This window comes from Marmota flaviventris, chromosome 10 (assembly GCF_047511675.1).
Source record: "Marmota flaviventris isolate mMarFla1 chromosome 10, mMarFla1.hap1, whole genome shotgun sequence".
Classification (NCBI taxonomy): domain Eukaryota; kingdom Metazoa; phylum Chordata; class Mammalia; order Rodentia; family Sciuridae; genus Marmota; species Marmota flaviventris.
The window spans coordinates 26,778,151-26,792,342 of NC_092507.1; the positions used below are offsets into that span (position 1 = coordinate 26,778,151).

Sequence of the window (14,192 nt, forward strand, 5' to 3'; positions counted from 1 at the left end):
ACTTCTTATCTCTGATGCTAGACTATGTATGCATCTCAAGTGTAAGATAAGTGTCGGGGTAAATTGCTTTGCTCAACAGCATCTTGCAGGTAGTAGATATTTGTTGAATGAGTAGAAAAAAAAATTCAGTTTGACAGACAATTTAAGTGAACCAAAATGTTTCTCTTTCATTGTAAAAAACTGAAAAATGTTTTTATGAATGACTTAAGAATAAGGAAAAGAGGTTCTTAATTCAGAAATGCCAGGGCATTTCCCTGGCCAGTGAGCCTGGGTTTACATTTGAAGGATATAGGATCATAGAAAAATTTAGGCATTCAGATTGCAAAGGCTATAAAAATTCTTAAATTCCAAAACACAGACTTCCATTTTAAAGGTTTAAAACATTCTGATATTCCACTGAATTTATCTAAGTGGAATTCTCTCCCTATCTTTTACCTCTGTAGAATAAGATCATGTGTAATTATTGGCTTTTCCTTCATTCCCTGTCCTCCACAGAGGCAAAAAATAGAAAGCTGCCAAGGTAAGTGTCACTTCAAGGCAACTCCCCACAATTTAAAACATTACCTCTGTTGGTTCCAGGTTCATCAAGTATCACAAAGGAATCTTCGTCAGCACCCAGCCGTGGTTTAATGGAAACATCTACTCCTAATTGCTTAAGTCTATCCAGAGTGAATTTTCGAAGTTTTTCAGGTGGCACAACTGCCGATTTAGTTTGCTGCATGGGTTCTTCCACTTTCTCTTCTATTTCTTCAGTCTGTTTCAGGTCATCTACTCCCTCCAGGGCATGAGATTCAGATGCCACTAGCCCTCCAATCTGATACTCCTCACTGGCCTTGTTCCTAAGGAGGCTGCTTTCCTCCTGTGACACTGAGCTGTCCCCAGGTGAAGATCTAGCATCACTCTGCTTCTTTTTCTCCAGAACTGCTACTTCTTCACTTCTTATCAGATCTTTACTGCAAGCTTCATCTGACCGAGTAGTGATTTCAGGTTCTTTTGAAACCACAGTAAATGCATTAATTTCTCTTTCATATTCTGCACCAGTTGTGTGCTCAGAATCTTTGCTATGGTGGTCACCATTCATTTCAGTTATATTTGTAGTGTCTATAATTTCTTTGTGATGGCTTGGCTGATACTTTGATGACCTAGAGAAGGGAAAAAGAGCTGGAATTTAAAATTACCTTAAAACATTCCCATCCCTTAGAATATAATAAGTTAAATCAGCTTAAAGAGAGTGGGGAATCCGAACTTTTTACACCAGATATTTGCCACAAAACTGAGTGTTCATGAAGAATATAATCAACAAGAAAAGAGGGCTCTTACTTCAGAAGTGCCATGGCATTTCCCTGGCAGGTGGGCCTGGGTTTACGTTTGAAGAAATCATGAATAGTTTTATTCTCAGGCATATGATACGGAAGATTAAGTGCAGATTCTAGAAAATGGAACAGAACAAGCAAATATATACACTGTATATTCTGAAATGTAACTTCATATTCAGTTAACAAAACACTAGAACCAAATCTATCACCAGAAATAGAAAAAAAAATCCTGCCTCTAACATAGGCAGGAGCTGACTACAAAAGAGCTCCTTGAAGACCAGTGGCTTTTAAGTTTAACTATAATCAAAACAATCCTGGAAGTTTTTAAGAAATACAGATTCTTAGCTCCGATAACTTATTGAATCAGAATCTTTGTGGGGCCTAAAATTTTATATATTTGAAAATCTTCTAAGCTGAGTGCAGGGCATAGTCCCAGCTCCTCAGGAGGACATCTGGGGTATTGCTTGAGCCCAGAAGCTTAAGTAACAACAAGTCCTTGTATTAAAAAACAAAACAAAAAATCCTGCTACAGGGATCCAGATGTAATCAATGCATAGACAACCATTAAAAATTTTTTTCCTGGTATTGTCTCAGCCTTTTGTTGCAAGTCATTATTCAAAGAAATTTTCAGAACATAGAATATATAGGCAGCAGCCAAAACTGCCAAGTTCTAACTGGTCCCCATAGAAAACAGTGACCTAGTCATTTGTTAATCAAGATCCATTTATTACAATGAAGGCCAGGCTGTCTTTAAAGCACTCCAAGGGAAGTGGAGGACAGGTCCAAGCAGGGCTTTCCTTTTTGTTGTGTCATTATCTTTGATCACTATTGCAACCAGACAGCCATTGGGCCTCAAAATATAGGGATAAGACTGAAACTGTAAATACTCTGTAAACACAAGCATTTGTACTTGAAAGAACAGGATTTTAAAGAGCATTGATGTTCAACCAGATAAAAGGCATAACAAAGTGACTTTTTTTAAAAAAAGATACTTTTAAAAAAAATTTTATTCACTTTTATGTGGTACTGAGGATCAAACCTAGTGCCTCGCACATGCTAAGCAAGTGCTCTACTACTGAGCCACAACCTCAGCCCCCAAAGTGACCTTTTTATATTAAAAAGTTTCTTCCTTACCTCCATTATAATTTTAGAAGTTTTCTCAGTTTACATTAATGTTCTAAAGGCTTTAGAACGATGGCTACTCATGAAGATCAATTCTAAACTTGATATAATTATCTGAGTTCATATTATATTAGGAGTGGGGAAAAGAAAACAAACAAAAAAAACAACAACCCTGACATCCAGTTGAACTTACAAAAAAATTGTAATTTTTCCTTAAACTTCACCCTAGTAGTTTGCATTACCTCGAATAAGGCGCTGAGTCTCACTATGCAGTTTTTTTAATGCTTCCTTACTTAACTTGGCTGCCTTTCTTTCCTTAAAGAAAACAAAAAGTAAGACTATATTAATGGTGTTGTCCAGAAAGACAGCTATTCATTCCTCTAGAGTTTGTTCTCTCCAAGAAAAAAGGAGAAGGAACAGTAAGCACTAATAATACAATATAAACTCAAGGAGCACATTTATTTACAAGTCTCAGAATATTAATTCAATCCAATCCATATTTGTGTTCCTACTATGTACATAGCAATATGCTGAATATCAGGAAAATAAGACAGACAAGATAAAATATTTATCTTTGAGAAACCCACAATCTCCTGTGGAAAGAGATCAATGTAATTTCTACACAGGACTCTACTTTACCTTCTTCATGATGCCTTTTGATAACTCACTCTCTTCTTGTTGCAAGTCTAAAGATGCTTCCTTTTTCTGAAAAAGATTTTAAAATTCATTTAAAAGATTTTAACTTCATTTTTAAATGTGAGAATAAAAACTAAACCCAAGCTGGGCATGGTGACACACACCTGTAATCCCAGCAGCTCATGAGGCTGAGGCAGGAGAATCATAAGTTCAAAGGCAGCCTTAGCAAATTAGTGAGCCCTAAGCAAGCTAGAGAGGCCCTATCTCAAAATAAAAAAATAAAAAGGGCTGGGATTGTGGTTCAGGGTTTAAGTGTCCATGAGTTCAATCTCTAGTACCCCTTGCAAAAAAAAAACCTCAGAGGATGTTTTTACTACATTATGCTACATTAATAATAAATCTCAAATAGAAAATTTTATTTTTATTCTCTATCAAATATAAAATTTTAAACATACAGCATCCAATTATGCTTAGAAAACAAGGGGCTGGGGATGTGGCTCAAGCGGTAACGCGCTCGCCTGGCAGGCGTGGGGCGCTGGGTTCGATCCTCAGCACCACATAAAATAAAAATGTTGTGTCCACCGAAAACTAAAAATAATAAATATTAAGAATCTCTCTCTCTCTTTAAAAAAAAAAAGAAAACAAATTACGTCTCCTTCCCCCAGTACTGGGGATTGAACCCAGGGACACTGTACCACTGAGCTATATTCCAAGCCCCTTTCATTTTTTATTTTAAGACAGACTCTTGCTAAATTGCCCACGCTAGCCTTGAACTTGCAATCCTCCTGCCTCAGCCTCTGGAGTAGCTGGGATTACATACATATAACACTATACAGAGCACAAATTAGATATTTCAAATGGAATTTGGATCCTCATTTCTTATACCATTGCTTACATAATTCTCTCAAGAGGGGCAATGATTTATAGAGAGCTAATAAAATCCTACGAAGAGCAGTTATGCTTTGTGTATATGATACTGGGGATCAAAGAACCCAGGACTCCATGCAAACTTGGCAAGTATCTACCACTGAGCTACATCCCCATGCCTTCCTTCAACATTCCTACAAGGGTAATAACCAAACAATTTAGCACATAATTTGTACTGCAGTTTTCCAAAATTAACAGCTAAAAAACTGAAACCCATCAACACGTGATTTTCTTCATTTAAAAAAAAAAGTAAAGCTGAGCATGGTTGTATATACCTATAATCCCAGCAACTCAGGAGGCTGAGGAGGATCGAAGGTTCAAAGCCAGCCTCAGCAACTTAGTGAGGCCCTAAGCAATTTAATAAGACCCTGCTCAAAATAAAAAATAAAAAGGGATGGGGATGTGACTAAGTAGTAAAGTGCCCCTGGGTTCAATCTCCAGAAAAGAAAGAGAGAAAGTAAATTGCAACTGGAAATCAAAAAAATAAAGTAGGGCTGGGGATGTGGCTCAAGCGGTAGCGCGCTGGCCTGGCATGCGCGGGGCGCTGGGTTCGATTCTCAGCACCACATAAAAATAAATAAAGATGTTGTGTCCACTGAAAACTAAAATATATATATTAAAAAATTCTCAAAAAAAAAAAAAAAGTAAATGTTAGAAGTAGTTGGTTAGAACTTACTGTAACCATGTTTTACTTGCCTTGTGATTTTTTACTTTGTTTTTCACAGCTGCCCTTATTGATTCTAATGACTCTTCATCTTCCAGTGGAGAGTTATTTTCCTCCTCCAAACCCGTTTCAAAAAGGTCTTTATCGGCAAGAAGACAGCCACTGTCATTAAATGAATGTTCTATATCATTTTCCTGGGTAATGCATAAAGAAAAAACATAATTCAATCATTTTAAAATCCAACATTTCACAACATATATGGTAATTTGGATCAAGCAGAAAAAGCCCAGCTTTCATCAACAGACAAATACACAGCTTCTAGAACCTTCTTACTGGATCTGAACCCAGATAACCTTTGAAGTCCAAGCTGTGAGTTTTTTATATAATTTCTCAAAATTAACTTAATAAATAAATATTTTTTGAAATGTCAACTAATTACTTATTGACTTATTACAAAACATAAGGATGATTTTTCTAGTTAGCAAACAAACTTTGGTTGAGGGATGCATTAAAAAATCCTCCTGGGCTGGGGTGTAGCTCAGTGGTAGAACACTTGCCTGGCATGTGTGAGGCACTGGGTTCGATCCTCAGCACCACATAAAAATAGATAAATAAAAATAAAGGTATTGTGTCCATCTACAACTAAAAACTATTTTTTAAAAAAATCCTCGTTTCAGCCAGGCATGCTGAGGCAAAAAGATCACAAACTGAAGGCCAGCCTCCATAATGTAGAGGTCTTGTCAAAACAAAAAACAAAAAGGGCCAGGCATGGTGCACACGCTTATAATCCCAATGGCTCAGGAGGCTAAGGCAGGAGGATCCCGAGTTCAAAGCTAGCCTCAGCTATGGCGAGGCACTACAACTCAGTGAGACCCTGTCTCTAAATACAAAAAAAATGGATGGGGATGTGCCTCAGTGGTTAAGCAGCCCTGGATTCACTCCCCAGTACAACAGAAAAAAAAAAAAAAGGTAGGGTATGGTAGTACACACCTAGAATCCCAGCAACTCAGGGAGCTGAGGCAGGAAGATCCCCATTTCAAAGCCAGTCCAGGCAATTTAGCAAGAGATTGTCTCAAAATAAAAGGATTGGGGGCTATAACTCAGTGTAGGAGCACCCACTGGTACAATTCCCAGTACTGGGGGTATGAGGGATGAATTACTTCAGGTCCTCACAAAGAAAATCAGAAACTTGTTTATTTGTAAGCATCCTCTACATATCCACAACAGTAAGTAAAACGTGTATCCTGCTGGCCATGGTGGCACATACCTATAATCCCAGCAGCTTAGGAGGATTAGGCAGTAGAATCACAAGTTCAAAGCCAAACTTCGAATTTAGTGAGACTCTGTCTCAAATAAAAAATAAAAGGCCTGGGAAAACTGAGGTCATAGCTCAGAGGTAAAGAACTTGCCTAGCATGTGTGAGGCACTGGGTTCAATTCTTATCACTGCATATAAATAAAATAAAATAAAGGTCCACTGACAACTAAAAAAATATATTAAAAAAGAAGGGGGAGAAGGGGATTTAACTCAGTGGTTAAGTATCCCTGGGTTCAATCCCTGGTACCAATATATAAATAAATGAATAAATAAAACACATATCCTATTAGTCTCTATGCAAAGCAGTCGATTCAAAGCTATATGCTGAGTGCAGAAACTACCCTAATAACTGAAAGCCATTTTTTCTAAAACATTATTCTATGTGAGAAAAAGCAAATGACTCTCTAATGTATATCTTAGGCTAGTGATAGAGCACTTGCCTAGAATGTGTGAGGTAGCCTTGGGTTTAATCCCCACCACAACAAAAGGAAAAAAGTATCTCAATGAATAGATAAGAAAATGGTAGCTGGGTGAAATGGTACATGCCTGTAATACCAGCTACTCAGGAGGCTGAGGCAGGAGGATCACAAATTCAAGACCAGACTGGGCAACTTAGTGAGACCCTATTTCAAAACGAAATAAAAAGTGTTGTGGGTATATTTCAGTCATGGGGCACTTGCCTAGTATGATGAGGCCCTGGGTTCAATCCTCAGTACCCAACATACATACAATATACATATATATGGCATATATCCACAACGGCATTATTTAACCATAAAAAAGATAAAATTCTGTCATTTGCACCAACTTAGAATAGTGTTACCCAGCACCTGGGAAGGGTGTGGGAGATCAGTGAAGATAGGACATTTATGGGTGACTATTAATTGAATATTTCAAAATAAATTATGGAGAGGATTTTTAATGTTCCTAACACAAAGAAATGCTACATATTGAAGATGATATGCTGGCCATGGTGGCACATGCCTGTAATCCCAGCAGCTTGGGAGGATGAGGCAGTAGGATCACAAGTTCAAAGCCAGACTTCACAATTTAGTGAGACTGTCTCAAATAAAAAATAAAAGGGCCTGGGGGGACTGGGGTCATAGCTCAGAGGTAGAACACTTGCTCTGATCATTATACACTGTAAACATGTATGAAAATACCACATGGTATTCCACAATTATGTCCAATTACTATGTGTCAATTAAAAACAAAAATGTCTTAAAAATAACCTTGAAAAGACTACATCAGAGTTTTAAAATAAAATAATATACCTTATTTTTTATTTCCTTTCTTTTTAGCCGTCTAATTTTTTCCATCTTTCTCTCCTCTTTCTCAAGTCTTCTCTTTGATTTTATTTTTGTTTTTCCTTCTGTTACTTCTTTATCACATATGGGCTTTTTGGAAATCTTTCTACCGATGGTAAGTTCTACAGAGTTTCCAGATTGGAGACTCAGTTCTAAGCAAGATGTCACCTGGGTTTCAAGAGTTTCCTGATACGAAGACTCCTCCATATCACTTTCATCACTGTCTGCCACAGTTTTGTAAACCCTTTTAATTTTTCCACTTTTTCCAGCATATAAATTCTCTTTATTTTCCTCAGCACTGTCATAGGTAGTTTTTTCTGGAGAGACATTTGTGTATTCTGTTTCAGAATCACTGTCTTGTAGCACCTTCTTGCTTTTCAGTTTCTTACTCACAAATATTTCTTCATCTGAATCTGAAAGAAAAACAATATTTTTAAAGGTATACAACCAGCTAGGGTTGGTGGTACATGTCTATAACACCAGCAACAAGGGAAGACTGAGGTAGGAGGATCTCGTTCAAGGTCAGCCTTAGCAATTTAACAAGACCCTACCTCAAAATAAAAAATTAAAAAAAAAAAAAAAATTTTCTTTAAAAAGGTCTAGGGATGTAGCTCAGTGGTACAGTGTCCATGGGTACGATTCCAAGTGCTGAAAAAAGAAAAGTATACAAGTAATTGACCTTCCTCTTAGTCCCACTACACTCAAAAATATATTCAATTATACAAGTGATATATCTCCTTGTGAAATTATATAACTATCATTAAGAACATATTGTAGCAAAGCATATCTAAAAATATATTTTGAAAAACATTTTCTAAAGAGAAATGCCTCTGGCTGAAAAATGTAATTATATATATTTACAATGTGTAAAATTGTTCTAATCCTTCTGGTACTTGTTAAAAATACTTTTATTAAAGGATAAATGCATTTAACCAGGCAGTGTGATAGCTACTGGATATTTTACAAATTCAGCAATATAACAAAAAGGAATATTTTCAAAAAGACATAAGCACTATTATTTATTATTTTGCTTTTATAATAAACAACAGACATGGTAATAATTGACTTATTAATTATTAATAACTGATTTATTAATAACTTAATAAGTAATATTCAATAAGTCAAGACAATAACGAAGTTAATATAATCCATTATAACCCAGGCTCCCACACTCTATTCCTAAAATTAAAGTACTAAATATTACAAACCTTTTTCACTCAAGGACCTAGTTGTTTCACAGCTGCCTTGTCCACTGTCAGAAGGACTGTCTGCTTCTTGTGAAATGAGTTTTAGATCATTAATTTCTAAATGAACCTAAAAAATGAAAACAAGCTTTGCATTAACTAGGAGGTGACTGAAAGGTCCAAGTACATACCAAGAGCTGGGCACAATGGCGTGTGCCTGTAGTTCTAGCTATTCAGGAGGCTGAGGTAGGAAGGAAGGTCCCATGGATTCAAGGAGTTCAAGACCAGCCTAAGCAACACAGCAAGACCCCATCTCAAAACACACCCACACACCCACCCACCCATACACACACACACACACACACACACACAGAGAACATACTGATAAATACATCAACACAGGATCGTCACATTGAAATAAGGAAAGAACCAATACAATCATTTGATTAAGACAAAAACCAAAATTCATTATACACCTTTAAAATTACTGGATAAATTAGGTGCCGTGGTGCATGCCTATAATCCCAGCAGCTTGGGAGGCTGAAACAAGAGGATTGAGAGTTCAAAGCCAGCCTCAGCAAAAGCAAGGCACTAAGTGACTCGGTGGGATCCTGTCTCTAAATAAAATACAAAATAGGGCTGGGGTTATGGCTCAGTAGCTGAGTACCTCTGAGTTCAACCCCCAGTATCCCCCCCGCAATTATTTTTTTTTTAATTAAAAAACTGGGCAGAAAGTAATTCATTGTGCACCTCCGAAGGATACTAACAGAACCAACCCTGAGTAACAGTAAATAAATGAAAAGAATCAAACATTTATTATGTTTTTTTCTATGTGAACTGTTCCTCAATATATCCAAATGATTGATAAGGGAAGTTTTAGCTGGGCATGGTGGATCACAATTTGAGGCCAGCCTTAGCACCTTAGTAAGACCCTAAATAAAAGGGTTAGGGGCATGGCTCAGTAGTAGAGGGCCTCTAAGTTCAACCCCAGTACCACTAAATAAATAAATAAATAATAAAGGAAGTTTTTCTTCTGAGAATATGCCTAGTTAATCAATAAAGAATTGACAGACTGTCACAGTTTTAGCAACCCTTGATTAAATAACAAACCTAGAAAATGATCATTAATGGCTGCGAACATTACCAAAACAGAAACAATCAGACCTTATATAAAGCCTAATAGAAGTACAACACCATCTATGAAGCATTCTTGTCAGAACAATCAGGTCTGAATCTGATCCAGTCTCTGGAACTATTGTCCATTTACAGAAAATAGAGGAAACAAATACACTACAGATATGTAATCTAATCTGGGCACAGTGGTGCAAACCTGTAATCCCAGCAGCTTGGGAGGCTGAAGCAGGAGGATTGAGTTCAAAACCAGTCTCAGCAACTTAGTGAGACCCTGTCTCAAAATAAAATATAAAAAAAGGGCTCAGGGGCTAGGGCTGTAGTTCAGTTACCTAGCATGTGTGAGGCACTGGGTTCAAGTCTAAGCATGGCATATAAATAAATAAAGGTTGATCAACAACTAAAAATAACAAAAGGGCTGGGGACTTAGCTCAGTGGTTAAGCGCCCCTGGTACCAAAAAGAGAGAGAGAGAGAAAGAGAGAGGGGGAGGGAGAGAGAGAGAGAGAAAGAGAGAGAGAGATATGCAATCTAGGTGTGGGAAATTCTACAGGACTAACTAGGTGGTTTCTTTCACAATAGAAGCTGGGGAGTATTATTCAGTAGTAGATCATTTGCCAGCATGCCTGGTGCCCTGAGTTGGATCCCAGCACTTAAAAAAAAAAAAAAGGAAAAAAGAGGTGGGACCTATAGATTAATGAGTTTACAGGAAATATACTATATCTACATATATATATACACACACACAACGTATATATTTGGGGGGGGGCGGTACTGGGATTGAACCCAGGGGGGCTTAACCACTGAGCCACATCCCCAGTCCTTTTTTTTTAAACTTTATTTAAAGACAGGGCCTCGCTGAATTGCTTAGGACCTCACTAAGTTGCTGAGGCTGGCTTTGAACTCATTGATCCTCCTGCCTCAGCCTCAAGATGCTGGATTACAGGCACCACCACATCTGGCTAAGAAATATATTTTAGCTCCTGCAATATGTAGACTTTTGTTGGGATCCTAACTCAAAAACTAAACATATATGTATTAGTCAAAACACTGACTAGATGTTTTTTTGGTGTGGTAATATTTTGGCTATCCTTTTTTAGAAAGCTCTTATTTTTTAGAAATGTACATTGAAATATTTATTTATGGATGAAACAGTATGAGGTCTGGGATTTCTTACAAATAATTCCCTGAGGGGGGAAAATTAGTAGAAACAAGACTTTATTTGATAAATGCCAAAATTAGATGATGGCTTTCTATGTGTATAGAGATTAAAAATTCCTAAATAAAGCAATTTAAATAAAAGTCAAAAATATAAAGGAAGAGAGGAATGTAAGGGACTTGATCAGTAAGTGACCAAGATGACCCTAGATACCAGGTCATCTACCTTCCTTGGTGTTCTCAGGGCTCTGAATCAACTTACTAATAAAAAGGAAAATAACAGATTAACATCTGTAATGTAACTGAGTACAAGGTCTTACTCTAGTGGTTTCTCAAAAAAACTATCAAATTGATTTGAATGCTTGACCTAATTATTAAAATAATAAACACAGAAAACACGTAATGAGGAAACACCAAGGATTATCCTGTATATACTGATGATCCTCCCAACAACCCAATGCAGTAACACTATTAGTTCTGTTTATAAATGTGAAAACTGAGTTTAAGTAACCATATGGCTCAATATACAGTGACACTCTTTTTTTTTTTTAATATAGGCGGACACAATATCTTTATTTTATTTTTATATGGTGCTGAGGATGGAACCCAGTGCCTCACACATGGTAGGTGAGCACTCTAACTCTGAGCCACAACCCCAGCCCTACAGTGATACTTTTAATAAGGAAATCTGCTGTAGGCAACTTGCAGCAGTACAAATAACTTCAAAGAGCAGTGCCAAGAAAAGAGTGAGCTGAGGGGTCTTTAAAAACTCAGTAATGAAGACTTTTAAAAAATTTTTAAATGTTTAATATGTATATATGTATATATAATTAAAAAATTAAACTAGCCAACTATGTCTCATGAAGTTAACTGCTTGCTTTATTCTTTTTTTTTTTTAAATCATTTATTCTATTTATTTAATTATTCCAGTTCTGGGGATTGAACCCAGGGATGCTCTATCATGGAGCTACACCATCAGCCCTTTTTATTTTTTATTTTAAGTTAGGGTCTCAAAATGTGATCTTCCTGCCTCAGCCTCCCCAGTAGCTTGGGACAACAGATCAGCTACACCTGCAGCTGCCTGCTTTTCCTAATAGTTTTGTTGGAAACAAGGTTTTTATTGGATTAGGATGAGGTGAGACAAAATCATGTAAGGTCGAGTCTTTATTTAAGTTTGCTATATTGCCAGGGGGGGGTGGCACATGCCTGCAATCCCAGAGCCTGAGGCTGAGGCTGAGGCAGGAGGATCACAAGTTCAAGGCTAGCCTCAGCAACTTAGTGAGACCCTGTCTCAAAAAGATGGGGCTAGGGTTGTGGCTCAGCAGTAGAGCGCTCACCTAGCACCACATAAAAATAAAATAAAGGTTGTGTCCTACTACAACTAAAACAAATATTTGGAGAAAAAAAATGTTAAAAGGTCTGGGATGTGGCTCAGCGATAAAGCAATCCTAGGTTCAACCTCCAGTACCAAAAGGAAAAAAAAAAAGTTTGCCCTTTTGTTCAAGATCAAATCATAGGCTTTTTGCATTAATTTCTGATTTTCTAAAATACTGCATTAATATGAACTTCACTTGATCACTGAATTTTTCCGTAGCTCCTTCAAATTTTGCTCCCAAGGCGAGAGAGCCTGGCCCTAGTCCCGACCTCAGAAAAGCGCACAGATCTGGAAACAGATGCTTTCTTTGACCAGAGACGCCTGGGAGCAGTCAGCGGCCAGCGAAGACCGCGGAGTGTTACTTCCGCGTCCGGAGACCTGTCGGGAAACGCTGGGGGCCGGCGCACGACTACCTCCAAGATCCGGTTCAGACCCGGTTCCGAACTTCCACAAGCTCTCCGGTCTACTCAGAACCTCGCCCCGCATCCCGCGGAGCCGGCCTTCTCTCTTTCGGGGCGCGGTAAGAGGAGCCCGCGCGGCAGGAAAGGCGCCAAGGGGAAGGGTGGGCTGCGGGGACAAGCTGAGGAGGGCTGGGCGGAGGCCCTCGCGCACCATCGACCCCAGGGGCACCGCCGCCAACCGAGCGCGGGAAGCCGGCTGCGGACCCCACGCGCGGCCGCGAGCCCACCTGGCAGAGCCGAGAAGATGCGGAGTCCGCCGGGAGCTGTAGTCCGCCGGGCCCCGCGCCCCAGCTCAGCGCCACTCCCGCCTGAACCCACCACTACCCTCGGCTTGCCGCCTCCGCTGCCCGGTGGGAGGCTTGTGCGTAAACTCACTTCAGAACCCACATCGCCCGCCATGAGTCCGGCCTCTCCAGCGTTCTGTTCCGGATGATTCGGTTCCCGGTTCCCTCAGCCTGGGGACAGCAGCTCCCGCCGTCTCCAGCCAGGCTGCGACGTTCGAGCTTTCGCGCCCAGCCGCAGTGGAGGCCCCACCTTCGATGATTTGCACCAATCCGGAGGAGGCGTTTCGTCCAAGGCCACGCCCCCATTCGTCCCACCAATCACGAAGCGCCTCCTGCCGGCCCTACGACTATAAACTAGGGTAGTTTGGCGGGTACTGGCTGTTCTTGTTAGTAGAACCAAGGGTAGGAGTTTCCTGCCGGTCCGGGCGGCCCAGCCCTTTTATCCCTGCAACAAGGGACCTTATGAGTGGTGGTCTTTGACATTTGACCCCTGCCGTAGCTCGACAGGTCGCACCAAGCAAATTGAGGGGTGAGCACTCCAGGCAAGAAGCAGACTGGGAATCGAACACCTAGTGGTGTTCTGTTATCGCAGGAAGACCGAGCTCCGCCCCCACCATCCTTGGAGCAGCTAAATGTTGGCGGCTGCTTCTACAAGGCACTCGCCCTTGTACATTAAAAAAGTTTTGCAAGATTCTCAGATACCAAAGAATATCCTTGGATGATCTTTATAAATTTACTTAGAGTTGATTCGAGGATGTTGATTCGAAAAGCACTCATCTCACCCCTAGAGGACTCCCCACCTTTGAATAAGCCTTGGGGTGAGAGGGAAATCAAAGCTCTGGCTCCAGATTTTTATTTATTTATTTATTTATTTATTTATTTATTGGTACTGAGGATTGAATTCAGAGACATTCGACCACTGAACCACTTCCCATTCCCAGTTAGCGCCTCGCCCCTTGTTGAAGCTGGCTTTGAACTCTCTTGAACTCTCAGCCTCCCCAGCCTCTGGGATTGCAGGCGTGGGCCATCACACCGGCCCGAGTCAGATTTATCCTAGCTCATTCTAATCTCAGTTTTGCCCACTATGTGGGTTATTTTCTTTTTTGCCTTTCTGAGTCATTTCTGTTTTTTCTTGTGACCTTTCTGTGTCCAAGCAAGGCTGACTTCTCAGGACTCTTCAGCTCTCTTGCCCTCTGTCTTCTTTTGGGTCAGGCCACTCTAAGGCACTTTACAAGATACTGTAAGGTGAAGATCAGAGCGCACAAGGAAAGAAAGATCAAAGTATCTGTCATCCCACTTCACCTCCACGGTC

The 14,192-nt window shown here is 39.6% G+C and overlaps 1 protein-coding gene across 1 annotated transcript in view; it reads right to left on the minus strand.

Annotated features, from left to right (window-relative positions):
• Positions 1–13,067, minus strand: part of Clspn (claspin) — a 36,871-nt gene extending 23,804 nt beyond the window's left edge. The window contains exons 1-8 of the mRNA XM_071617674.1: positions 12,972–13,067; positions 8,498–8,603; positions 7,257–7,702; positions 4,698–4,859; positions 3,078–3,143; positions 2,681–2,753; positions 1,321–1,429; positions 565–1,142 (exon numbers count right to left, since the gene is read on the minus strand). Of these exons, the coding sequence (XP_071473775.1) occupies positions 565–1,142; positions 1,321–1,429; positions 2,681–2,753; positions 3,078–3,143; positions 4,698–4,859; positions 7,257–7,702; positions 8,498–8,603; positions 12,972–12,995 (1,564 nt within the window). The 5' untranslated portion in view covers positions 12,996–13,067. The remainder of the gene's footprint in view (positions 1–564; positions 1,143–1,320; positions 1,430–2,680; positions 2,754–3,077; positions 3,144–4,697; positions 4,860–7,256; positions 7,703–8,497; positions 8,604–12,971) is intronic.
• Positions 13,068–14,192: the final 1,125 nt, after the last annotated feature.